General features: G+C 47.4%; 1 protein-coding gene across 8 annotated transcripts in view; it reads left to right on the top strand.

The window, feature by feature from the left end:
* Positions 1 to 27,486, top strand: part of GRIP2 (glutamate receptor interacting protein 2) — a 286,822-nt gene that overhangs the window by 239,231 nt on the left and 20,105 nt on the right. For all 8 annotated transcript variants that reach the window (XM_026857408.1, XM_026857411.1, XM_026857406.1 and 5 more), the window contains exons 8-17: positions 211 to 358; positions 1,087 to 1,256; positions 5,218 to 5,343; positions 6,679 to 6,831; positions 7,053 to 7,239; positions 13,020 to 13,165; positions 13,817 to 13,897; positions 22,205 to 22,271; positions 23,057 to 23,202; positions 23,493 to 23,637. In XM_026857408.1, coding sequence (XP_026713209.1) covers positions 211 to 358; positions 1,087 to 1,256; positions 5,218 to 5,343; positions 6,679 to 6,831; positions 7,053 to 7,239; positions 13,020 to 13,165; positions 13,817 to 13,897; positions 22,205 to 22,271; positions 23,057 to 23,202; positions 23,493 to 23,637 — 1,369 coding nt within the window. The remainder of the gene's footprint in view (positions 1 to 210; positions 359 to 1,086; positions 1,257 to 5,217; positions 5,344 to 6,678; positions 6,832 to 7,052; positions 7,240 to 13,019; positions 13,166 to 13,816; positions 13,898 to 22,204; positions 22,272 to 23,056; positions 23,203 to 23,492; positions 23,638 to 27,486) is intronic.

Below are 27,486 nucleotides of genomic sequence, written 5' to 3'. Positions count from 1 at the left end.
CTTCATTATCATATATATTTTCGTGCAGAAGCAATTTTTCTACTTGAGTTTACTTCTTTGTTAAGTTACCACGTGATACAGATTATAGCATGTTCACACCTGCAGGTTTGCTGATACACATGGCAAGGCAGCACTGTTGGCCAAGGCCCTGCATTTAGAAATGGAAAAGGCTGTATGAGAAGTGTCTTCAGATGCTCTCTTGTTTTGCAGATACTGTAGCAAATGCTTCGGGTCCTTTACTAGTTGAAATAGCAAAGACTCCAGGATCTACGCTAGGAATCACACTGACAACAACCATGCACCGGAACAAGCAGGTCATTGTCATCGACAAGATCAAGCCAGCCAGCGTGGTGGACAGGTACGGATCTGAACAGGCTGCTCCTAGCTCTACTTTTCCTTTCTCTGCTGGTTTTTTCTCCCCTTGTTAGTTATATACCATTCTTCTTTGCCTTGATTTGAAATGGCCATGTCCACATGTTCATAGCACTAAGTGTGCTAAAAATATCTGACCCGACACCAGTGGATGCTTCTCACTGGGAATGAATGTAACTCAGTGCATGTGAAAGCTGAGCTCTGTTTTAAAACCCTCAGATCTGACTGCCTTGGAGCTGTGGAATGGCGAGTGGCAAAATCTTATCCTGGAAACTTCTGGCTAGAGCCTTTTCCTGATGGGCAAGTCAACTAGTCACCCTTTACATGGGGATGCAGAAAGACAGGCTGTTATGCAGCCCTAGCTGTGCTTAGTCGTGTTGCTGAGCTGAACTGCTGGCTTGTAGGACTTAACTCACTGCTGGGTGATCCCTCAGCCAGCCAGACTAACTATGAGCGGGCACTATTAAAAAAGGATCTTTCCCAAGCCACCAGTAGCACTGACTCAAACATGAACCATCTTAGTTAGTATTTTGGGCAATGCTTGAATCTAAAGTTCAAATTGTAAGTAAAAAAACGAGATGTGGGTGGAAAAAAAAAAATTGCATGAATTCAAACAGTAATTCACAGTTGGATTTTGTGTGTGTCTGTTCCCAACTGTAAGGCCATGGATTTTAGCCACGTGTATAATTACCTCTCTTGCTGTTTCCTTTGCAGATGTGGTGCGTTGCATGTTGGCGACCATATTCTCTCCATTGATGGCACAAGCACAGAGCACTGCTCCTTATTAGAGGCAACTCAGCTTTTAGCTGCCACTTCAGAAAATGTCAAGCTAGAGATATTACCTGTTCACCAAAGCAGGCTGCCTTTGAAGCCTCCAGAAACAGGTGTGTTCTCCATGCAAACACTGTTGGTTGCCCTCAAAACTCACTTGAGGTCCCTGCTGGGGTTCTTGCTGCTTTTAAATGCTGGCAACAGACTCTGAAGAGAGACATCTGTGGAGGGGAAAAAAAAAAAAAAAAAAGTTTTGATGAAAAGCATGTGATTAGATGACGTTCTTCAAGGATGTGAATAGGGAAAAAAGGTAACATCTGTGCTTGAATGGGAAAATTGGAGTTGGGAATCCCAGGGTTTTGCAGTGCTGAGTGCTGTGCAAGCTGCTTTCTTAGTACCTCAGATAAGAGACTTTAATGGGGAGAGAGGAAAACAGCCTTGGTGCTGGCAAATGTATTTCCAAGTGCAGTTTTCATTTGCTGATGCCTGGTAAGGCTTTATGAAGGACACTTCAGGAGCTAGGCAGGGTCCTTACGGACTTCCTTAGGAAACAAAACTGTAACGTAAGTATTCATCTTCCAGACCAGCCTGTTTGAATGTGTCTGAGCAGCCAGGGGTAGAGTCAATGCATCTGTACCTGCTGCTTTCCACCATCCCCACCAAAGAAATACCGGGGAAAAAAATAATGGTTCCAGTGAAACCAGGCCCAAAATGCCTGTAAATGTCATTAGGAATTCACCCTGGTGAGCATCCTTTGCCCATCCTTAGTTTCTCCTTCCACGAGAGGCTGACTCAGACTCTCACATAAACTTCATTGTGATCATAGCCTCAGCCTGCACTTTTGTTACAGTCCGTACTGGTGATCCGGTAATTCAGGTGGCTTGGGTGTGACTGTTCAGTACCAGCCCCTTTTGCAACCATTTGCAATCACTTGTCTCTCAGGGACGTACATTTTATTAATATTGCTGCACAGTAGCCCTGGGTACAGCTCTTCTTTTCATTCTTTTCTAGGATGGTTTGGGGAAAGGAGGAAAATATCTGTGTTGTCTTCTTTAACATGATGCAGTGTAACAAAATCTAATAACATTTCCGTGTCTAGAAATAATTCTCTTATATTTCCAGTCCAATTTGTGCAGAATTAAAGCAGTTTAACAAAGGGGGTGGATGTCTTGACCTGTGTGCCTAAGAAAAAATGGAAAGCTATAATCCTTTTTCAATGGTTGTTAAAATGAACTATTCTCCCTCCATTAGTGCCCTGGTCCTAATCTTCTTTCAGAGTATATGCATTCAGGAGAAGGAGGATCTGTGGAAGGACAGCTCAGTGTGTTTGCAGCCTTTTTGCCCAAACCTCCATAGATCAGATCAGTTTGCTGTGGCAGAAATACAGAATGCAAACTTGGGAGAATAATTGCAAGCATGAATATGAACAATAAGGGCTATAACAATTGTTTCCGCTTTTGATTAAACTCTTTAAGGCATGAGGGATCATAGGGAAGGACGCTGTTCACCACATGGCTGTTAGGAGGCAGAGGTGTGTGGCTGGAGAGCCGTGCTTGGGCTCGAACCTCCACCGGTGCTGGTGGGGGTGGTGGGCACAGGAGGGAGAGCGCTTTGGGCAAGAGGAACTTTTCTTTTTTTGCTCACAAAGCAGCGCTCCTCGGGGCTGTGACAGCCACGGCTCCCTGCAGCCCACGGTGAGCAGCCCGGGAACTGCACCGAAGCTGACAAACTGCCTTTGGACCTGGGAGAGATGCTGCCTTCTGCTCCAGATGCCAAGTGCCAATTCCACAGGCTGCTTTTTCTGACTTTTGGGAACCAAACAGGGGCAGTAAGGAAAAATGGGCCGTGCAAAAGCAAACTGTCATGGTTGGCAAGAAAGCGAAGCCCGGGGAAAGCAGCTGAGGAGAGGAGACCATGCAAACACATACTTGTTCAGCACTTGCATTACTGAGTCCTTCCAGTCTGTCCCTGCATGGGGTTTGTCATTATATTTTTTTAAAGTGGCTTCTCATGCAATCAAAATCCGGTTATTGAGGATGTGGAGAGGGATCTGAAGCTGCAGCAGCCATGCAAAAATACAGTCTAACGCCGAAGCACGGGATTTATCAAACTGAGTTTGCTTTCTCTGTGGCTCTGGGGGAATTTGGAGAGTTTGTGGGAGGATTATGCCCTGCTCACAAGATCAACGGGCGTGGATGGTGCCCGGGAGCTGTGCTGGGACGGATTGATTTCCTCAGGCAGGGATGATGTGCAGAAGCTTGGGGAAGGCTGCTGTAGGTTTTTATCACAGAATTGTCCAAAATCTCTTCCCTAATGCACTGACAGCTGAGTTTCAAAGGCACTTTTTCCTGTTGTCAGATATGAGCTACGAGTTTATAGACAAATGGAAGAGTTTTGATTACTGTAAATGGATTAAATGATTTTGTGTATATGCCCATAAGCTCTGTCCCTCATGTTCTAAGTGTTTAATTTTATTAAGAACCTTCCTTTTTGTCTAAATATAGCTACATTTATTGATTTTATTTTTATTTTAAAAGCTGCCTGGCTCAGAATTTACTTTTGAATCCACAAAATAGAAATGCCAAAGCTGGAAGTGTATTTTTTAAGAGCTTGGTAGACTAAGTGCTAAATTCATAAAATGTTTAGCAAAGAATAAATATAATCACTATATTGGTTGGAAAACCTGACCTAAATGATTTGATGCTTGTGCTGCATGCACACAAAATGGATTTCCACCATTGCAGTCACTAACAGATGACCTTTAGGTGAGATCTCTGAGTGGACTCACTAAATAAACGGAGTCCCTGTCACAGGTCTGTACCCTCAGAAAGCTCTGGTAGCACCAGTGCTGGCAGCATTTCTGCCTACTTGGAGGACACAGAGGCTGGAGGAAGCCTCATCCTGGGAAGGCGGTTGCCAGTCAGTACAAGTGGTTGCGAGGTTAAGAGCTCTGGGATAACTCATGCTGCAGTGATGCTCTGCTGTGGGATGCCGTTCATGCTTAGCTGAATAAAACAGATGCTTGTAATTTTGCTCGTTCGCCAGCAATTCCTCTCGGAAGAAAATAGATCCAGACAGCATGGTGCAGAAATGTGGGAGACAAAACCCAGTGCTGTTGGGCAGGGAAAACCAAACTGACCCTATGCTGCCCAGGGGCAAAAGGAGTGTCAGTGAGAACAAACAGGGGACCTGTGCCTTGGAGGAGGGGGTGTTTGAGGCACTTCAGAAGAGACTTGTGGCATCGTGACGTGATGTTGCAAAGCCACAGTTCCTGGGACAAGGGATTTCCAGGTGATGGTTGTCATGCTGTGACAGGTTTCTGCCAACATGTGCTGGGCTGGGGTCAGGGATAAAGCTAAAGCAGTCGTGTGCTGAACAGAGTCTGCCATGTTGCTGTCATGTTTTAATTGACTGTTTGCCACAGTGTTGGCATCTTTTCCTGTGTCAGTGGGCCTCCGTAATTGCCTTTAAGCAGTGGTGTATAAAATCCCTTTTGTTCTGGTGAGCTGGAGGCGGCCCTCTGCTACTCTTCTCTTTCATCCATATGTGCATTCCTGGGCAAGAGCAGCCACTAAACAACCAAAACCTGAAGCCAAGCAAAGTGCTCAAAATGGTTCTTGGCACGTGAGAAAGGAGTTGAGCCTTGTCCCGGGGAGGGCAGCTCCAGCAGCAAGGTGAGAAAGAGCACAAAGAGGTTTCCCGGTGCTGTTGGATAATGCTGATGGCCTCTGCGGGAAACTTGTGGCTGGAGGGAACTTCTGCACATCACGCAACAGACTGCAAATGGTAATGGCATCTGTGCGCTGCCAGCATGGCTTAGACAGGCCGTTGGCTCAGTTTGCTGAGTTTTTTATGGAAAAGGCGTGGATTTCTGCCACTTTACATCAAGTGTCAGGAGGTTACACAGGAATGTGTTTTTGCTGCTGGTGCTTGACACGCTGTGGTTGGGTCCTGACTTGCTCAGAGCCGCTATGATGCTCTTTTTTACAGTTTCCTATCTTATGGTTCTTACCTTTTCTTTCTTTCACTTCTCCTCCCTGCCTGTGGTGATTTCTGCTCCCTGGGTGCCATCAGTCAAGGTGCAGAAGAGTGACCACCACCACTGCTGGGACCCCTGTGTCAACTACTGTCACACCCACCACCCCGGGCACTGCAAGACACCCACTTGGAACCAGGCGTCTGGACAGGATTACTGCAAATGTAACCTCAGCGCATGGCGGTGCCCCCATCCCTGCGTGTGTTCATTCATGTTGTGCTCCTCCGTTTCCTTAATACCCAACACTGTAGCCTGCTTTCTCACTCGTTTCCTCCTCAGTCACTTGGAACTGTTTCCACAGGTCCAGTGCTGAGATCTGGTCGCTGCAACAAGAGCAGTGTGCTGGGCAGACCCACACTCCCATCCTCTAATTGTCTGGTTTTATATGGCAAAACTTAGTTGCTGTGGGACAAAGAGGGCATCTCTGCTGATGTGTAAGAAATCCAGCTCAGCCCTGATGCCACACAGCATGTTAGCAGCAGGATTATGGCTGCTTCAAAATCTGTAAAGCCACCTCTGGCAGGGAGCAGGCTCTGTGTGGTCCCAGGTTTCTCACCTTACAGTAAGATAGGGCAGAGGAAACATTTCACTGTGTCCGAACTGTGGGAAGCAAACAGGGCAGGCCCATTGCCCAGCAGCTCGAGTTCAAGCTGTGGTTTCTCTTTGTATGTATTTAAGGTTCATTAGTGCCATTGTGCCAAGCTGCTGTTGGCTGCCCTGCATCCAGGATGCATTTCTCACTTGGTGGCCTGGATGCTGCAGTGAGAAGCAGCCCGGTCACTGGAGACTGATTCCTCTCACCCCAAAAAGGCCATTGAATGACTCGAGCATGTACAGAGAAGGGCAACAGGGCAGGGTGTGGAGCACAGGTCTGATGGGGAGCGGCTGGGGGAACTGGGGGGGTTCAGTCTGGAGAAGAGGAGGCTGAGGGGAGACCTCCTGGCCCTCTGCAACTCCCTGCCAGGAGGGGGCAGAGAGGGGGGATGAGTCTCTGGAGCCAAGGCCCCAGCGCCAGGCCTTGAGAGAATGGCCTCAAGCTGCCCAGGGCAGGGTCAGGCTGGCTCTGAGGAAGGATTTCTGTGCAGAAGGGGCTGTTGGGCGTTGGAATGGGCTGCCCAGGGCAGGGGGGAGTCCCCGGGATCCCTGGGGGGGTTGAAGAGTCGGGCTGAGCCAGCGCTGAGGGATCTGGGGGAGTTGGGAAGGGTCAGGGGGAGGGTCATGGTTGGGCTGGAGGAGCTGCAAGGGCTTTTCCAACCCAGATGATTCTGGGATTCTGAGACACTGCACAGCAGAGAGCAATGTCCAGCCGGAGTCCAAGCCCACCCTCACAGCTGTCCTGCAGTTGCAAGCCCAGGACAAGGTTCTCACCTTGTCTTGAGCCCTGGAGCTGTGAAGAAGCAGCTGATCTGAACCCCTCAGGTGTTTGGTGAACACCCGCTAGGTGAACCCACAGCTGCACTTCTCTGTGCATGTCCTTAAAACACTCTGTGTTTCCCCAGCTCTGGTGGCCGCCAACTTCTCGTCTCCCACTCTGAACGCGCAGGGCTTCCCTTGCCAGAACTCCAACACGCTACCTCGCAGCTCCCACCCCATGAGCCCCCGCACCACCATGCTGAGGAGGAGGCAGAAGAAGAAGGAGCACAAGAGCTCACGTAAGAGTGGCGGTGGGCTGGGGCTGCCTCGGTCGGGGTGCGTGTGCTCGGCCTTGCTGTCCTTATTGTTGGCTCTCAGCTGGGGTAGGATCGTTCATCTCAGCACTGTCAGTGCCCCCCGCAGCCTCGGTCACTGTCCCCACCCCTGCCAGACCAAGGCCTGTGACCAGATCTGTGCTGACTGTGGCTACCCTGACCTTCTGCCTCTCTCCTCCTCTCAGTGTCACTGGCCTCCAGCACCGTGGGTCCTGGCGGGCAGATAGTCCACACGGAGACAACAGAGGTGGTGCTCAGGGGAGACCCTTTGAATGGCTTCGGACTTCAGCTCCAGGGAGGCATCTTTGCTACCGAAACCCTGTCTTCCCCACCTCTCGTCCGTTTTATTGAGCCCGACAGCCCGGCAGAGAGGTTAGAGACCTTGCCCTTGGATGCTGATGGTGCTGCTGCTGAACATTTCATGGTTTGGTTTGTTTTCTCTCCTCAGAGGCTCATTTAGATATTTACTATCATCCTTGTAATATCTCCCATTCTTCACTGGGCATGGTTTACTGTCACTGCCATTTCTGCACTCGTCAGCTGACCGCGGCCTCCCTCGCATCCCAGGTGAACGTCTTGGCACCAGGCTGCGGTTGTTCTGGGAGGAGGAGGAGGAAGGGAGCGTGTGTCTGTGTGAGAGAGCCATTCCCATTCCTTTAATTTTGTTTTTTTTCCTTTCTCTTTGAAAGATAAAGCTTTTGTCTGGGTGCAGAAAGGGAAAAGATCTAAAGAAGTGAGCCCAGCAAAATGTTTTCTGCCTGGTTTCATTGTAGGAGAGCCCAGCTGTATAAACTGGCCTTAAAGCCAAGGTTTTGGACCACAGAGGAGGACTCTGGTTGAGAAGCAAGTTGGTGCTGCGTTTAAGCACTCTTGCTTTTGGCTCTGTAATGGTGGGAAAAGAGCAGAACGGAGGAGCAGTATCAACTGCTGCGTGTCAGGCCCTGGGGATAGTAGGGGCAATGACTCCTGTGGCAGCTGAGCTCCAGCTCAGGGGCTCTGGCTTTTTGCACTACCTTGCTGGCTGGATTTAAAGTCTGCTCAAGTGCCTGTGCACTCCAACGTAGGTGCCCTCTAGTAAGGCTTTTCTTACTAAGCAGCCCAGGTTGTGGCACGGCTTGAGCACTTGTGGGTGGAAAGGAGAGCTGGTTTCATTAGGCAGATGGAACTGTGAGGTGAGCGAGCTGGTGCTTATGCCCTCTTGCTGGTTTCTCTTCCTGCCTCTGATTTCCACTGCTGGTCCATCCTCCACAAGGGTGCTGGGGGTGCAACAACGTGGCAGTGCTCAGTGTCTGCTGCAGACACTTCCCTGGGGAGGAGAAGTTTCCGAGGGCCCTATCAGCACGTGTGGATGGTTTGGTGTCCCCAAGCCAGCCCGAGAAGGCAGCACACGGGGGAGTTGTATGGCAGGGAGTGTCTGCAAAAGGAGATGCAAGGCCTTGCTGTGCAGACCAGTCTCTGTGTAGCTTCTCCAGGTTGCAAAGGCGGGGGCAAGGTGGAGTGGGAGTGCCTGGTGCTGTGTCAGTGGGAGGACAGGGACAAGGGGCTAGCACAGGAAAAAGTTGTCCTTAGTGATGCAGGTAAAGAGAGATTTCAAAAGCCTTTTATGCCTTTTTTTGTTTGTTTGTTTGTTTTCAAACAGGGTTTAAAAACAGATGTGATGGTGTTTTGGTTTTTTAATCCTCTATTACCAGGGTGAACTTGGCTCACATTGCAAAGCACCCAACTCCTTTTATAAATCAGGCAGCAACAAAGCCTGCTGTCCCAGTGGACGAGGGAGATGTGCTGAAATCCGCCTGGCTTTGCTTTATCCTCTTGCCAAGCCTGAAGCGAAAGCAAAGCCTCGTGGTGCAGTCTTGCTTGGATCTGATGTGTCACACGCAGTGCTCTCCCTCTCAGCTGCCCACCCAGCAGGATTCACGCTCTCCTGGCTGCCGCTTTCTGGCGACAGGGAACAATCCTCTCTGCATTTGCAGCCTGGATTTGATTTGGGGATTAAATCTCTGCAGTGTATTTCTTCCTTTCCTAGACCATGCTGCTCTTCCTACCTAGCAGGAAAACACTGTATTTCCTCCCCATCTTGAAGTGATAAGTGCACTGGGTTTGCAGAGAGGCGAAAAAGGCAGTTTTATGTTTTCCTTTCAATATTTGTTTCTTGTTATCTCACAGAGCTTGTTTGCTCCGTCCTTCCTGGACACCTTGTTCCCTGCCCTTCAGAGGTTCTGCTGTAGCTGCAGCCTGAGACATTAGAGCCATTTTTCTCCTCTTTACCAAGCTGGGCTCTCAGCTGAGGCTGGGCTATGCTCTTTGTTGTGCTGCAGTTGTTGCTCTGTGAAAGAGGGTGAGCAGTGGCAATACAGGGATTGGGCTTAGCAGCCGAGGTCTGTCCTGCACGTTCACACACTCCTGTGCCAAACCTGTGAATCTGAATGTGCTGTTGTACTAGTGCACTATCCAAAATAGCTTTGTCCATCTGACTTGCTGTGGAGGAGCTGCCTCCTGGGCGTGTGTCTAGTTGGAGTAATACCAGGGAGGAGGATGGCATCTCCCTCTTTTCAGGGAGATTGGATTGCCTCCCATTTATTATCTGCTTCGTGCTAACTTGTGGCTGGTGGTTTGAAGCAAAAGCTCTCACCTGCCTGAATTGTGGTCTGTTTTATAGCCAGTAGCCTCTAATAGACCTCCCTCCCCACCTGTTGTTTTGTTTTCTGGGTGCAAGATGAAGCCTTCAGGCTCCAAATGAGACAGTGATTCAGCCCCTGTTATCATCAGGGAGGGTGGAATAGGAAGGTGCCTGACATCCCCTCTTGGCTGCCTTGAAACACGCAGCTTTTGTGTCCTTCCTCCCGCAGCTGTCATTGACAGCAGTGGGAGAGTATCTGGCTTCTCCATCTCGGTATCCAAAATCAATGTTTCCTGCTGGCTTACATGTTTTCTACCTCTGCTCAGACACAATTGTTTGATCATTGTGTTTCTGGCTTTTGAGTATGAATAGTTTGCAAAAGGAAAGTTTAGCAGCTGGGTAAAGCTGTCAGCAAACCTTTGACCTTTTGGGGGCTGGGACCTACCCACCGGTGTGCACACACAGATGCAGTACACACGGAGATGTGCGTGTCTGACCTGTGCAGCCCCACTCTGGGACACATAAGGGCACGAGGGGTCGGTTTCTGCAGCCAGCGATGTGGCCGTGGTCACAGCTGCTGCCGCTCACCCCACAGCTGGAGTGACCACGCAGATGCTGATGATGCTAAGGAGGATCTTTAGCACATATCCTGCCCAAGGCCTGAATATGTGCTGCTCTGTGTCTAGCAAGACGCCTCCTCTGTTCTGTTGGTGTCTTTGAGCCCAAGGAATGAGTCATGACAAGATGCAGATCTCTGCAACCCCAGGGAGACATTCCCATTGTGGACTCCAACACATCCATAGGGCTGTCTTGCACTACAGGAGATGCCTGTACTCTTGTTCTCTCTGATTTTAATGCACTTCTCCTCCTGTGATTTCAAAGGACTTTGTGAGCTCTGCTGTTAGACTGCACATCTCTGAGACAAATGCCCTCTCTTTTGGAAAGCCATCCAAAAGGAATATGTAGGATCCCACAGCAGAGCCAAGGAGAGCTCTGCAGGAGCCTTGGCTCCCTGGGCCCTGCTCCCAACCCAAGGGCACATGCCAGCTGGAAACTGGTGTCTCTGGAGTTATTCTGAAGCGTTAACAAGGCATGTCGGGTTTCCTTGCACTTGTGGAGGGAGCCAGAAGATTGCAGCTTCACTCCACAAACTTTTAGAAACCTGCAGGACTGGGGCTTAAACAATCGTGATTGACTGAGGCTAATAATAAAAGAAATAAAATACTTCTGACCTAACAGAGCTGTTGGCTGTAAAACACCCAGGCAAATCTACCTTGAGTGAAGAAACACAAGAAACGGTTGTTTTGTGAGAAGGCAGCTCTGGTGAGAAAGGTGGGAAAGGTGGGAAATGTTTACTTTGATGTTGTGTAAAAGTATCTTGTGATCGCCCAGCCCCTGCACCTGCAACAGTGGTGCCAAAATGGATTGTGTATTTTTAAAAAATTGTCCTTTCGTGCTCTTGAAAGACAGTGATGTCTTTGTGATGCAGATGTGGATCCCTCCTTTCCGAAAGGTGCATCGTGGCCATAGCAAGAGAGCTCTTGGTGCTGGAGCAGGCATCTCTGTCGTCCTCTTTGCCGTCTTCCTATTTACAAGCTGATTATTTCCAAGCACATCTGTGTGGCTGCATAGCCACAAGTCCAGTGAAGGACTGTAATTAAACTGGATGTAATTTATTCACAAGAGTGGATTCATTTATACACCATGGAGTTGTCTGTCCTAATCCAAGTCTCCTTGAACAAACAGTTCTCAATTTACATCTCATAAAATAGCCAGCGTTTTACCATGGATGGCGTGAACTCAGGCAGCAGCGTAAACATACCACAAGTTTAATACCTTTCTACCAGCAAAAATAACCTCCCTAGGCTCTCTCCAAACTTGCTCAGCTTTTGATGGGCCACTGGCAAAAACTGTTGTGCTTGTGCATTTTTCTTGAATTTAGATGTGTGTAGTTTTTCTTGATAACCTGGCCTTTTTCATATACATCCTGTTGTTTGGAGGTGAATAATGCAGCCCCTGTCCATTGCCTTTGGTGTTATCTTCATGTGCCTGGAAGCTGCGGTACCATGTTTTCTTACAATTGAATTGGGTGTGAGCGATGAAGAGTGGTTGAAAGGGTTAGTAAAAACCAAGCTGTCTTCTGTGAAGTGTCAGTGGAAGCTGACACGTAGAAAGGAGATGATGAAGGATGTGCTTGATCAGTTAAACGGGAGGGGAATACAGATTCTCTGAAGAAGGCTCAAAACAGGACAGCTGATGCCTTCTGGGAAATTTTTGTGGTAAAATAGCTCCAAATGTTGAGGTGAACGTTAGACTTGATCCCATAACCCTTAACCCGGTTTAGAGACCACTCTGTAGCTTACATTAATGATGTATGAAGAATGGTTTCACAAGCTCTGCTCAAGTGGACAGCCTTACAGACAGGTGATGAGTGGAAAATCCGAAAAGATGTGGTTATAGGGAACAATTGATGAAGGGTAGAGAGAAGGAAGATGAGCCCGTGGCCAGTCATGGGGAACACCACACTCTTGATTTCATACAGCCACAGGCCAGCTCAGATTAGCTGTGGGAGATAACTTGGAGAATTGTCTGGCTGGTGTTGCAGTATATTAAAAAAAAAAAAAGGGTGTGGGTGAGTGGATAATGAATGTAGGAATGCAGGGGTTCATGTGTGGAAACACCTTGCTTCTAAATCCAGAGGGATCCCAAGTGACAAACCATGCTGTAGCAGTATCTCTCCAACATAGCCTTGCCATCATTGTTTTTCTTCCAAAGCAAAAAAAAAACAAACCCAAACCTGTTGATCTCTGTTCTTGGAGAAAGTGGGTCTAAACCAAAAAACCCCAAAGGGCCAGTTGTGGTTATATTGGTGGGCTATTGCATCAGGATAATATTGGCCTTTCGAGGCAGTTAAACAGTATCAATGTACGTTTGGCTTCCAGAAATGCAATTACAAGGGATAAATGATTATCCAATTTGCTGAGACATTTCAGTGGGTTCGTTGGATTGTAGCTTCGGTATTAGCCATGTATTAAGCAGAGGAATCTGTGCCATTTTCAGTGCCCTTAGTTTGGGTTTCAGAGGGTGCAGGCACATGGAAAGAGCCATATACCATTAGGTAGGGTAGGAGGGCAACATGCCCTTGCATTTATCACTCTCATCTCTTGGCCGTGGTGTTGACTTTTGGGAAGGTGAGAGTTGTTGTTTGTTTTTTTTTTTTTCTCTGAAAGTTACAGGAAATGTGACCAAAAATGGGTATTTAGCAGCAAAATATGCCTGACCTTAAGCAAACCACAAGGGTTTGCTGCCTTGTGACCTTCCAGGGGCTCCCAGCACTGGGACGGGCATTGCAGAATGAGTTATCTGCTCTTTGGGGCCACTTCTGCAGGATTTGTCACTACTCTGTGTGTCTTGTAACAGATATGCCTGGCAAAAGTAACTCATGGCTGCTTGTGGGGTTGTTTTTTTCTCCTTTCCTCTTTTTTTCCTGCCTCCTTGTTCCCCTTCCCTCTTTTCCCAATGTGGACTGTAGGTGTGGGCTGCTACAAGTAGGAGACAGAGTCCTTTCTATCAACGGCATTGCGACTGAGGACGGGACTATGGAGGAAGCTAATCAGCTTTTGCGTGACGCCGCGCTCACCAACAAAGTGGTGCTGGAGATCGAGTTCGATGTCGCAGGTACGTTGCCAAAGGAATTGCTGCTCCTCACTACCAGCAGGATTCTGCCAGGGCCTTTGCTAACCCGCAGGAGGGAGTCTACTCACACAAATACATGAGGGTTTTGCTAGAGCTCAGAGGGAAGAGTGAGAACACCCTGTGAGGATTTGTTGTTATTCTCTAATGTGCGCTGAGAGGGAGGGTCCTTCTTCTGATCCTTCCATAAACGCCTTGTCCTCACCACTTGGCTGAGGTAAACCTAAGGAGTAGATGAAGAGGCCACCTGCCCTTTGAATATTTGTCCATTAATATGAATAATATTTATATTAATTTATGGCTTTGAAGCAAGGAGGGAGCCAAAGCTGTTGGCTGGGGCTAAAGTACAGCTTTGTGTTAAAAAGAAACAATTTTTTTTCCTTTTACACTGACAGAGCTACCTCAGTCTTGAAATACAGTGTGATGTGAGCATTTCACTTGATGTTCAGAGCATGTATTTTTAATGAGCATCCAAATTTTAACCTAAGGTCTGCAGGGCCTCAGATAACAACCTTATTTGAAACAATAAAGCTGAGTTTTATGAACTTGTTTTTCTTGGTTCCAAAGAAACCATCCGTGCAACTGAAAACTCTCTATTCTCCTATTTTCTTTTTTTGTCTGCTTTTGGTTTTACAGAGTCTGTCATACCCAGCAGCGGTACTTTCCACGTTAAATTGCCCAAGAAAAGAGGTGTAGAGCTTGGAATTACAATCAGCTGTAAGTATTGCTCAGACTTGTGCACCCTGGCACATCAGAGAGGCCCAATGGAGAGAGATCAGATTACGTGGGGTTTCCTGGTAGCGTTTGCAGTGCTTGTGATTTATCCTAAACTGAACTACATGTGTGGTTCCTGCCCCCACGAGCTGGCAGGCACAGAGAAAAGCAGCTGCATGGAGAGTTGGGGCAAAGGATATGTCTCAACTGATTGATTGGTTTGTGCCACAGATTAATATTATATATAATTTTATATATTATCATTTTTATATAATACACATTATTATATGTTCTATATCATATATTATATTATATTATTGGTAACTTTATTTTTATTTCCTTGCTCACAGTTGTATTATGTTCTTTTTAAAAAACAGGTGCCTGGGTCTGGTGGGACCCTTGCAGGGAGAGGTGGAGGGAGGAGAGCAAGTGTGAGGTGCACCCACAACTTGAAGTGTAGAGAGGGGAAACTGCCAAGAGGAGGAGGAGGATGAGAAGGATGGTGGGCCTTAGAGGTAGGGGGAAGGCACTTCAGGGACAGGAGCGTGCTGGGCAGAGTTTGCTGGGAATCATTGCATTGACTAACCCCAGCCACAGAGGAGGAGGTCCATGTGTCAGGACTTGGTGGGCACAGAGAGAACGAGACATAAACCTTTTCCTTTCTTTTCTTGATTCTCTGCTCCCTCTTGATTAATTATCTCTGTTTCTCTTCTGAAGCGTATTTTTAATTTAAAGACCTTTTGGCCTCTTTGGAGGGGATGCTGTAAAGGGGGTGATGTAGGCAGATCCATCCCAAATTTCTGGCTAACTTGGAGTCTTATTATGCATTGCATCAATTAATTTTTCCTTTATGGCAAATGTGAGCAGGTCTCACATCACTCATCACTCTCTCACTGCTGGGTAAACTGAGTTGAATCATCTCAGATTTGCCATGCCCAGAGGCTGCCACCACCTCTTAGCTGAAACAAAGCAGCTTGTGAGACTGCAGTAATGGGATCTTGCATCTCAGCCCTCAGGAGCATGGACCCAGCTGTGTCTGGGGAATGGAGTTGCTGGGGACACTTTAAAACTAGATTTCATTAAAATAGATAAGCTATTTGCAATTACCTCATGGCATTTACAGCATTAGTTAGTGAGTTAATTGGAGGTATTCTGGTCTAAGTGGGGGATTCTCAGGAGTGACTTGAACATCAACAGGACGATAGCTTTGCACCCTGTGTTATTTCTTCTCCCTCTTCCCAGCTTTCCCTAGTTGTGCCACGAGGATAATCCTGAGAAATAACAGCACAGTATTTAACATTTGGCTTGGTAGCAATTACTGTCTGAAGACATGAAAGTGCCTTCAGAAAGCAGCGGGGTACCCATAATAACATTTCCCTGGTGGGGTGGCCAGGCATGGTGCAGCAGCCCAGCCTGGGCTGGGTTCCCAACCTCCTGCCCTGCCCACGGCGTTGGCGTTGCACGCTCAGGTAGCAACCGAGGTCTGTGGATCTGGTAGCAAAAAACTTCTGGCTTGAGCATGGCCAGGGTTTCACCCTGATGAAGCTTCAAAGATTAGTTTCTGTCTGGGGCTGGAAAACAAAAGGAGTTGCCAGCAAAAATATTAATTTTTATTTGTAGAGTCTCACTTAAATGGGATCTGCTTCAGATGTGCATTTACACTTCAGACATATTTTTATGTTGAAAATGTTTTCATTTGAAATTTGTTTAAAAAATTGATTTCACACACTTTTTTTCAAAACACTGCTAAATAAAAAGAAACTGAGCCCTGGGTTTTAAATAGTTAGATACCCATTATCTAACTACAAAGCAGTTTTTTAACGATATAATAGTTCTGATTGTTGAACAGGTTTGCAGGACATTGTTTTAAGTATGCATCTTAGGAGATATTTCAGTCCTTTGCTGAGTCAAAGCCAAAATTATATTTACAAATGAAGCAAAAGACAGCCATCCAGAAAATGCCGTGGCAAGGCTGAAATGCCAGTTGAATCCTAATTCTAGTTTCATATATTAGTCTGTATAAGCTTATGTCCACATGACCCTTAGCAAATTAGATCATCATTTTGTCACTCTGCCTCTGACCGGGCAGATAAATATACCAGTTTCAAACGTTAAAACCAAAGCAGGCAGCCTTATGGTAAGTACCTCCTGCAGAGGCATGATGTGAATGCAGGAGTGTGATGCAAGCAGCAAGAGAAAAGAAGTAAAAATAACTCTTCTCTGTTTTGCTCAGTTCCTCCCAGTTCTGCTGATTTGAATGCTTGCGTAAGTCTAGAAGCAGTTTTTACAGCTTTCCTTCTGACAAGGAAAAGCATATAACTACTGTTTTAAAGTAGGGGGCTTGGTTTACTGGCCTCCCCCATTGGATTCCTGTTCTTCTGTAAAACTGGGGCAGGTTAAACAGGTGACAAGCTGGAGGGGTCAGTAGAAGACTGTTGTGGTCACAGAATTGGCTTTGTTCATAAACTTTGTTACAGATACACTGCAAATGAAAGATGAGTTGCTTTCGTTGAGTTTTACTTCTTGGCTTCAGCAGGCTCATCTGTAGTTAATTCCTCTGTCTAGGAAGGTTTGCTGCTGCCTTCTTACACAGGCAGAAAGTGTTACGACCTCATCAGAGGAGCACTAAAGAAATAAAAGTGATCAAGTTCTTGCTGTGCTGTGGCTCTCAGAGCTAATTGGGAGATGGGCTAAGTACAAGGGGGGAGAGAAGGATTCTTGATGGATGTGTTGGAAGAGTTCATGTAATGGAGCTGACTGCAGGAGGAACCATAAATCTTCGTAAAAGGGTTGAAAACCCAGGAGGCTTTCGTATGAGGAGGGCAGGCGCTGCTGGTTCTGGGGTGAACATGCAGAGAGGGTCTGTGCTTGCTCCTGGTGAGGAGGAGATGTTTGCTGAGGGCACTTCATCTTCTCCAAGGTCTCGGGGTGTTGCAGAAGGAGAAGGCTTGGGCTGGGCGAGCCCCTGGTTGTGGTCTGTGTGCACAGATGGGTTTTGTCCCCCTGCTCAAACACAGCGTGGCAAAGGGATGCAGCAAATCAAGATGCATGATGCAAATATATGCATATAGCATTATTTCCCCTTCCATTCCCCGAAGAATGAATACAAAATCCAAGGGGTGAGTCTCTCACTGACTGTGCTTTGTGTTTCTGTGGTACCTCGGTGCCCTCAAGCCTCATTTTGGTCTCCTACGTTTGCTAAATGAAAATTAGCAAAGCAAAACCCTGAAGCTGCCTGGTGTGCACTGCTTCCCTGCACTTCATCCAGTGGTGAAGGGGCAAGAAGCCAGCAAAATCGCTCTTGTTTTCTCCATACTCCAGTGCCTCGGTTTCAGTCCCAGGGAAAAGGCTGCATTTGTTTGTAAAACAGCTGCTCTGATTGAAGAGGGAAGCGTGTGCTTGGCCTGCTTGGCGTGGTTCAAAGCTCTGTGGGCTGCGAAGCTCACTTGTTTGCAGGGACCTCTGAGGTGCTCTGAATGGTGGGGATGAAAAGACGAGCAGACTGAGATTTTTTGAGAAAAGGATGTGAAGAATTGGCTCTTGTTAGCCTGAGCTACTCGTCTCCATTAGCAGAACACATGCCTTAAGTGCTCTGATCTTGCTGGCTGCATTCAATTCTAATGATACAGTTATGCCTTTGTAGGTTTTCTGTAAATCTCTTACAAATTAAAATCTTCAACAGCGAGAAGCTAATGGTCCTGTATTCTTGTATGTTCAATACCTGACCTCTTAAAATAAGATATGGATTTGTTATTAGCCTCTGGAAAATGATAGTTGATTACACAAAAGATTGCTTTTTGTGTTGTGGGATTTTTTTTTTTTTTTGTCTGTCTCAAATATCCTCTCCAAGGGCTAGTTATGAAATTTGCTGCAGGGTACAGGTGTTTTGTTGTTGCTGTCTAAACAGATATTGAAATTACCATTCATTTTAGACATGCGTTAGTGCTTTATATAGCACGTTTATCAAATTACCTTTATATATCTTAACAAATCAATTCCTGTGCCCTTGGTGTGAAGTACTGCAGATACTGAGTAGGTAGTATATCTGCTTGCGGGCGATAAAACCAGAATTTGGGTAGATAGATAACTTCGATTAAGTCGCTTAAGCAGTGTAATCGCTGTCCTAGGGAGAAGATGGATCTGTGAGCCGAGAAAATCTAGCTTTGCTGGTGCTGGATTAACCTGGGACCTGCCACCAGCCCGGCAGAGCGTGTCTGCAAGCGGCAGCGTGCCCGGCAGCTGCCCGTCCTACCCCTCGCTAGCGCTGCAGCTTCAGCTGAGATTTGCAGCTGATTCACTCTGGTGCTTCTACCGAAGTGGGATATTCTGTCCTGGTTTTGCTATCTGGAGATTTTGAAAGCAAATAGATCTGCGATAGGGCAAATATCCTGCTGGAGGCACTGATAATTTAGGCACCTGTTGTTAAAACGAATGATAGAGCAAAAAATTGGGTACTGGGGATTTGATGTTCATTGCTGCTTTTTGTAATTGATTCTGATTTGCTTTTATTCCTCTTCTCATTCCTTAGCTATCCTGAGATTATTGGGTTTCTGATTTTGCTTGTTTTTCCCATTTATAAATGCTTGCTTTCTTAAATGTATTCTTATGGCATTATTACAGCTTCCTTAATTACACGTTGGCAGAGTGCTGCTTTGGTTTGGTCAATAACGAAGGGCATTTATAACAGGTTGATGCACGTGAGATATGTGCTCGTGCTCCTTGGAGGGGAATAATTTACCAGTACGAGCCATTATGCATTCTATTAAAAACACAAACTGGACATGTGTTTCTGGCCTCATCATCCATCACAGAGTAAACACCGAGCGAGCCAGAATCCCAGAAGAGGTGGTGAGAGACTGAAAGCAATTTATAAAAAGTAAATAACAGTATTGATCAATTCACCTTTTTATCACTGCCCTGTCACCACTGCCAAGCAGTGTTTTCATTTTGAGTTTCTCCCCCACCCCATCCTTCTGCCTTCACCAGCTGTTGATTTATGGAGCTTTCTCTGGGGCACTGGAGCACATTTAAACTATCTTTTGTACTTGTAAACCCACCAAAAATACAAATATATCTGAAAAAGAGCCTACTTCCTTCTGAAGTGGTTTGCCCTGGCAGATAGGGATCACAACTAAGAGGGACTGCTGAGAGAGAGCTTGGGTTTCTGCACACCAGCTTCTGCCTCTGTGCCTTGATCCATCTCTTCCCTCAACTCCCTTTGCTGCCATCTCCGTTTTACAGACAGGAAAGCAAGACCTGGAGGCAAGTCTGGGCATCTGAACCATGTCTTCCTGCAGCAAACAGAATTACCAAGGCAGTGTCCACAGCAGAAATGAATGGGTAAAGAGGCTTTACTCATCTGTGTGTCTTAACTCCAAAGACCACAGCCCTAAAAAAATAATAATGTACTTTCAGGTGTTTTTTCTTAATTGCAGACAAATTAGAAATGGTTTATCCAAAAGCTCACTAGGAATCTACATATCTAATGCCTCTGATCTAGACTGAGCCACCACTTCAGTGAGATTGCAGCGCTCTCCCCTGTAGAAAGGCAGCCCTTACGCAGAGGCACGTTGTCACCCTGTGTGAACAGCCCAGGACTGTTAAAAACGTGGGTCCCAGGGTGGCTGGGGCAGGCAGGGACAGCCTGGTCCCGGCTGACAGGCAGAAAACCCAGCTGGGCGCTCTGCTGGGGCACTGGGAAAGACTTAGGGATGCCAGAGGTGAATTAATGAAGTTTGTAACTACTGTGAACAGCAAGTGACCGCTCTGTGCTTTGAGATTTCAGTATCTTAACTTTGTATCTTACGCCTCTTGAGTGAGAATGATTATTCATTAAGTCTCTCTAATTTACCCTTCAGATTTGTAGGTGCTGACTAATAATGGTAGTTTCATAAAGCCTTTCCATTTTATACTAAGTGATTATTTAAAACAGAGGGCTGCCGTTTGTTAAAGTTTGGGTGCTCTGATGGTAGGGACAGTTGTATGCACTTGTACATGGCTATTCCATTTAACTGAAGTCTCAAGAAAATCTGTTTGGAAAACACAACTTCCAAAAAAGGAGCAAACAAAACCCGGAATGATTTTTGTCCTTAAAACTTGCTTTGTTTCCTAATGGACAAAGCACTTGGTTTGTGCTTCTGACACTGGAAGCTTGTGCTGCATTCAGTGCTGACACCAGCTGTGATGCTGCAGAAGGATGAGGTCTTGCTCTCTGCTCAGAGACTGATCATGGACAGGATCCCCACTCAGGTCACAGGGTTTGTAAGGCAGACACCAAGATAAATGCCATTTCTGCAGAGCTTGAGGCATGTTGTTGTCTATACTTGCTTTTTTTTTTTTTTAAATTTCCCCCCTTTTTGCTCTTTTTAAGTGTTCGCTGTCTCCAGATGCATTGTTCCAGCCGTGGCTGGGTCACGTTTAGAGATGGCCATCCCCAACCCACCACCAGAACTGTGGAGATCCTCCCTGACCCCTTTCTGTCACGTTGTCTCTGCTTTGAAACTAGTAAACAAACCTCGCAGTGAAAAGTATTTTTGCTAACCTGGATCGTTGTGACAGAACCAGGCTAGGGAGCGATTAAACATGCAGCAATGCCAGGGCTCAGGGTTTGCTAGCAGGGTCTCCCATCACCACTGCTCGGACCACTGCGGTGTAGACTTCCCACAGCAGCAAATACATCCCCTGTATTGGAAAAGAGAACAGCAATAGTAATAACAGAGTGCTGCGTCTTTGTCCCCTGTGCTGTTAGTCAACAGTGTGTGGTCTTCTCAATTAGAGGGGGGACTTCTGCATTGATTTTAGCTGCTGCACCCCATCCCTCCCTCCCACTGCTCAGCTCTGCCTGGTGTGTGTTGGTCTATCTGCTGTCTATCTGCTGGCAGGTCCGTGCCATGGACAGGCTGAATATAGGCACGAGCCCTTGGGGAATCTTCACAACCCATCTGCTTCTCCTTGACCTATGGCTGCAAGCTGAACATGAGTGTCCAGAACAAAATTATCTGGCACCATGCTCCAGTAAGAGATAGGGAAAGTAATTCTTCTAGGCTCTGTATCATTCAGCAATCACATCGCTGTGGCTATTACAAAATCAGTCAGGGTCTGCTCTTCGCTGTCTGACCTAACTTTTGTACTCAGCCCTGCTATGACGGAGATTGGCTGTCTTTTTGCTCTGTTCAGTGCAGAAGGCTTATTTATACTGGGAGAGGGTATCCTTAAAGGTGATGGGTTAGCACATATGTTTTTAAATCTCATAAATGAACGTAAACAACAAGAATCTAGAACAGAGAGGTTGATACGGGGAAGCAATTACTCCTTTATGTCTGACTTTCTGGGGTGCTCTCTAACTGCTGTTCAGGCAGGTGGATCTCTGTGTGGTTGATGCCACGTGCCTCACAGATATTTTAATCTCTGACCTGCACCTGATATGTTCAGATGCTGCAAGTTTCTTCCTTCCCACGCAGATCAAAGCTTCTGTCAGCTTTAAATGAGATGATGCAGTTCCCATAGCAAGGCTGGAGGGACTGATGCAAGGTGAGAAGGATGCTCTTGGCATATGTTTGGTGTGTGGATGGCAGAGAGGTCAGGAGGGTTCCAGTCGTAAATGTCTCTCGGATTTCTCAAGAGAGCAGCAGGTCTTGCAGGGAAATTTGAAAGTGCAAATGGTCCTAGAGATACATCTTTCATGGGCTGAAAAAGTCATCAGGGTTGGGCAGTAGAGAAGAGTTGGAAAGCACCCCTTCCAGCTCCAACACCAAGACAAGCCCTGATTTTTCTGGTTGTATGATGAAGTGGCCTAGGGAGGTGAACCAGCTGGAAAACGGTCGTTTACCTAGTTTTTCCTGGGTTATTTTCCACCTGGAAAATTTCCCAGCCCACTTGACTTCAAGAACACAGAAATACTTCTATTAACCACAGCACTGAGCTAGGTACTCCCTAGGCAGCAGGGCTAACGTCTGACTGCTGCCACAGCCGGTGACTCACTTGCTGTCTCGTGTCAGAGATGTGGGTGAGTGGATGTTTAACAGTCCTGGGATCGGGCAATCCCACCTCTTGCTGCTGGACACCACACGTCCTCCCCTTCAGGAGGAGTGGGAAGGAGGCGGCTAGCTAACTTGGGCAAAGGGCAACCAACAAACTTTTGCAGGGTTTTACTTTTTTTCCTGGTGCAGCTTCCAGAGTTCAAGTGTGAAGTATCATTTTCTCAAAGGAATATAAATTTCCTTTCCTTATGACTTCTTCTTCCCATTAACCATCCTTGCACTATATAGTAGATTCAATACCAAGCTTAGTACCTATGTGTCTCTTTTGCAGCTGCAAGCAGAAAGCCTGGGGAGCCTTTGATTATCTCTGACATCAAGAAGGGGAGCGTAGCACATAGGTGAGTGCAGAATTTCCCATCTGCCAAACCCATTTCAAAATGTCTGGCCCAGTAACGAGAGGTAGAATGAAGCCGAAGCAGTATTTTGCCAGCATATAAGAAGATCTCAACCTTAGAGGTTTGTCTTAGACCACAGTAGGGTTTGTAATAAAAACTGTACTGAAGCAAGTAGAGCTGAGCTAATGGAGAAAGTGGCCAGGGCACTGATTCAGATGTCTGCTGACCCTATGGGACACGGATGTTTATCATTTAAGAGCATGTGGCAATGGGCTTCATATATCCCAAACGGTGCTGTGGCTCATCAGGTAGTTTGCCATGTCTCAGCTACTGCTCAGGTGAACAGAGTGAGTGAATTGTGGGCACTGGTGGAGAACTGTGCAAATAACTCAGCATTTATTGACTTCCTCTCTGATCCCAACACCTCATAGCAAGGCTTTCAGAGGAATTTAGTGCTGCTGGAGGGCTCATTTCTAAAGAGTGCTCATACAGGAGTTTCCATAAAAGGTAGAATATCTGTCAGTTAAACATCAAGCATTTTTCAGTGCTGTAGGTTACCCAGGCTGTATATCTAATCTTCCTGCCTTGTTCTGTGTTGATGCACACTCTGCACAAACTTCCTCTCTTTAAGTTAGAATTGTCCCAGACTCCATTCATGGTTGTTTCCCAGAAAAGATCAAGGACAGCAAAAAGTTAATATTGTCACTGCCACTGCAGGACTGAATGTGTCATGAGATCTGAAAGGCAAATACAAATGTACTTTTAGTTTTCTTTTCCTTTCCACATAGAACTGGCACCTTGGAGCCGGGAGACAAGCTGTTAGCCATTGATAACATCCGACTCGACAATTGCTCAATGGAGGATGCTGTGCAGATTTTAAGGCAGTGTGAAGACCTGGTCAAATTGAAGATTAGGAAGGATGAAGATAACTCTGGTATGGAAATCCTGATGCAAACCGGTGCCTGTCCACTGTAATGACATTTCCCAATAGGTAGTGCAGACCAACAAAGATAAGGGCTGCTGCCTGTCCGGTCACCACTTCCCGATTGATTATAGCCTGGCTTTGTTATTCAGCCCGTAAATGGAGTCTGGAAGGTTAAAATCCTGTTTGGTGTGAGCATGGCTGAAGACCTTAGGATTTTGCTTCTAAATTCTGCAAGTCTTTCCTATGACCTCTTTCATTTGACTAATTAAAAAGTTCCGCGTTCCTCTTTTCTCTTTCAGACGAGCAGGAGACAACCGGTGCTATTATCTACACGGTGGAACTGAAGCGATACGGCGGCCCTTTGGGAATAACCATCTCCGGCACGGAGGAACCCTTCGATCCCATCGTCATTTCGGGCTTGACTAAACGAGGGCTGGCAGAAAGGTGAGGTTTGGGGGCAGAGCGGTTGAGTTGATTTGGAAAGGGATCTTGAACTTTGCCAAGTTTCCTTTTCTGTCAGAAACTCTTCTTGAGTGTTTTAGTCTGCTAAAAAGGAAAGGTGCTATGAAGGTACCAAGTGGTTGGGAGTGTGCTGTTAGGGCTGTGAGAGAGGCTTAAAGCAGGGCACTTCTGCAAAAGTCTGAGCCAGTGTGTCAGCTGAATGCAGGAACACATGTTTATCTGTCCCTCTTCTACAGAGGTGCTTCCTGGCCTGTGATTGCCCACACACATCTTGCGTGGGGAGAGTGCCCAGCCTGCCCATGAAACCACTGTAGACTCCTGTCCAGGACTCACCTATCTCTAAACTGCAGCTTACAGCCATGACAGTGGTGTGTCCTGCTGAAACCACAACCTTGCTGGTTGCTCAGTCTGTTACATGTGGAGGTATCTCGGCGCAGGGCTGGTGTGCCTCAAGCAGCAGACATTTATACTGTATAAATGTAGGTGCAGGTCTACCTTGGGCAAGCAGGGAGGTTGACTTTGTGTGTGCCTGTGTCTGAATGTATGTGCATGCGTGGGATTTAAAGGACATTGCTGAGAATATAAGGTGGAACTGAGTCATACACTATATCTTAATTCATCTGTCTATACGGTAGCTGTGACTTGTAAATAAATTGTTTCAGCGGTACTGACTCACGCTTCTCATAGGATTACTTTGCCCTGTGCTGCCTGACAGGCTGAACAGCAGAAAAAAATCCCTGAAAAAATAGGTGTGAAGTACTAGACTTTGGGGAGATTTGACTGCAGATCTGGCCTTTTGGTTCGTCTGTTTCAAGGCCACACTCCCTCTTAGCTGGACTATAAAACAGCTCAGTACCTCTTTCTGCACTGGGCTCCTCAAACTCTCAGCACGCAGGCTGCTGCACATTTCCATTGCTTCCCTTTGGTACGGAAAGCAGAACATCACTGTCTCCTGAGAAGTAAGGAAGAGGGATGGACTTAGTCATTAGTGCTTCTTCTCTTTGGGGATTTTAAATCACTGCCTGCCACTGTAGGATTCAGTCTTCTTCCCTAGAAAATAATAGCCACAGAGTATCTGAGATTTTTCTGCATAGCAGTTCTGCACTGTACCTGCAGCCCAGCGTGAGAGAGGTTAAGGACAGAAAGCCCAAACGCTGTCAGGTGTCAGAAGACAGTCTTGTACCCTTGTTGCTCTCAGTTCCCTTTGCAATGCCGTGGCTGTTTCTCCTTCGAACTCAGATACACATCAATGACTGCTCCATGGAACAACATAGCGCACGCAAGTGCTGCGGTACTATTGAATTTTGATCAGGAGCTGGCAGGCAGTAAGGAATGAAAAGCTTTTTGAGAAGAGCAATGGAGCTGTTCAGGATGTTCACCGTAGCTGACTCACAAATAATGGTGCCTGTGCAGAGGAGCGGCATGGGGATGGAGCAGCGCTGGGATTTCTCTGGGTAACCTTGGCTCCCTGCAGGGAGGGCGAGGAGCCTTGGGATGAAGGCTGCCTGCAGGAAAGGTGCATGTTTTTTCTCCTGATAATAACAGAAAGGAGTGGCTTGACCTTGTCAAGGGAAGAGGGGTGGTCCTCAAGTGTCCCTTTCCTACTGTCACTACCCTTCCCTGTGTCACAGGTGCCCTTAGCCAGGCTCTGAAGGGTGGGACTGGTTTCTGAAGGACAGGGATTTAAACCCAACTCTGTGCCTGGCTTTTGCTGGAGCACAGGACGTGTTTCAGCAGCACTGGCACGGGTGGACCAGATCCCAGTATCTGATAATGGGAATGTGCTGTGAAGGTCCATGCTGCAGCTCGGGCTGCTCGCTTGGTGATGGGGAAGGCAGGGCGTCCTCTAGGATCTGTCACATGTCTGTCACAGCGGGTGACAGGCTGTCTAAGCTGAAAAGGCTCCAGATTCAGATGACTTGGGTTTTATCTTAACCTTGAACATTTTTCTCCTTGTATGTGTCTGATCTTACAGAAACCTACAGAGGCAGCTCAGGCTGTTGGATCGGTGTTGAGCAGTGGCTGTCTCCCATGTTTGTCTCTGTTTCTCCTCCTTCAGGCCCTGCAAGTGGCATTTACCCTCGTCCATGGACTTGTTTTCCTCCTTCTTGGGGAAGGAAGTGTGCCTGAACAATACTGTTCAATTCTAGTTGTGGTGTAATGGTTCCCCAAGAGCAATTCTGGGCTATCACTGGCATTTTAAAGTGCCTGACCAGTCTCCTCTAGAGCCACCTGGGCAAGTAGATGGGGGCTGACAGGAGGATTTTGTCCAGGAGTGTCAGCACCAACCCATGTTGGCAGGGAGGAGGAGGGATGGTGGCCCTGCCCATGTGCCAAGTAAGTCCCTACCATGTGCACGTGGACACCTCTTCTCCAGTGCTTGCTGGGAAGTGCCTTCAGCCCCTTTTACACCTTGCAACTTATTTGTTGCTTGATTCTGCTCTTGCATGTGTCCTCTGAGCAAGAAGGAACATGGAACATGCAGCTCCTTGGCCTGGTTTGTGTTTGAGGTGAATTGTGGACTGTCAGTGATGGTGGAGTGGCACAAGGGTCATTAGACAGAAACACCTTTCTCTGTCGCTCCCACTCGGCTTCTGTCTGCTTGTCCAGACAGGGGTGCCTGGAGATGGGCAGATGGGAGGACTGGACTTTGATTTACTTTTCCCTCCTTGAAGAAAAACACCTGGCTGAACGTGACTTTTCTCTTTAATAGTTTCTGTACTTTTCCCTGTTGAGGGACTTTCACAGTTACTGCAGAGCTGTTGTTCAGAGGCGCGTGGTTGGGCTGGTGGCTGGGTAGGGGAGTGATCTTACCCCTGGGCTTGGCACTGGTGAGGCTGCACCTCGATTCCTGGGTTCAGTTTTGGGCCCCTCACCCCAAAAAGGCCATTGAGTGACTCGAGTGTGGCCAGAGAAGGGCAATGGAGCTGGGGCAGGGTCTGGAGCACAGGTCTGCTGGGGAGCGGCTGGGGGAACTGGGGGGGTTCAGTCTGGAGAAGAGGAGGCTGAGGGGAGACCTCCTGGCCCTCTGCAACTCCCTGCCAGGAGGGGGCAGAGAGGGGGGATGAGTCTCTGGAGCCAAGGCCCCAGCGCCAGGCCCCGAGGGAATGGCCTCAAGCTGCCCAGGGCAGGGTCAGGCTGGCTCTGAGGAAGGATTTCTGTGCAGAAGGGGCTGTTGGGCGTTGGAATGGGCTGCCCAGGGCAGGGGGGAGTCCCCGGGATCCCTGGAGGGGTTGAAGAGTCGGGCTGAGCCAGCGCTGAGGGGTCTGGGGGAGTTGGGAAGGGTCAGGGGGAGGTTCATGGTTGGGCTGGAGGAGCTGCAAGGGCTTTTCCAACCCAGATGACTCCGTGCGATGCCCAGGGAGCTATTGAGCAGTAACAAGTCTTGGCCCTTATTAATTTTAACTTCATTTTCAACTGATAAGCAAAGATTAAAGGCACCATCGCCTGAATCCTACACGCAGCTCACCACTTCGTTTTGTGAGGGGGCAGGGGGTGGGGACCGCCCTGTATCCCTGTGAATTTCTGAAGACAGAAAGTTTCCAAACAACACGTTTGGTACATGCACCCAAGAAGCCCACACAAGGGCACGAAGAACATCATTTCCTTCCCCCATGCCAACCGCTGCTCTGTTATTTTAAGCAGATAATTTTTGGAAAAGAAAACGCAAGAAGCAGAAGAAACTCTGTCAAGCTGCAACGATTAATAAATGCCAAACAGATGCACACCATCCTCCGCGGGATGATGTATGCGACAGGCCAGGGCAAACCCCAGCGAATGCATTTCCGAGCTCAGCGCCTGAGGGCTGGAACAGGTAGCAACAGAGAGGGG

This window comes from Athene cunicularia (genome assembly GCF_003259725.1).
Source record: "Athene cunicularia isolate RWA chromosome 12 unlocalized genomic scaffold, athCun1 chr12_part1, whole genome shotgun sequence".
In the NCBI taxonomy this organism is placed as follows: domain Eukaryota; kingdom Metazoa; phylum Chordata; class Aves; order Strigiformes; family Strigidae; genus Athene; species Athene cunicularia.
Note: the sequence above shows the minus strand (reverse complement) of the source record. Positions and strands in the feature narration are given on the sequence as shown.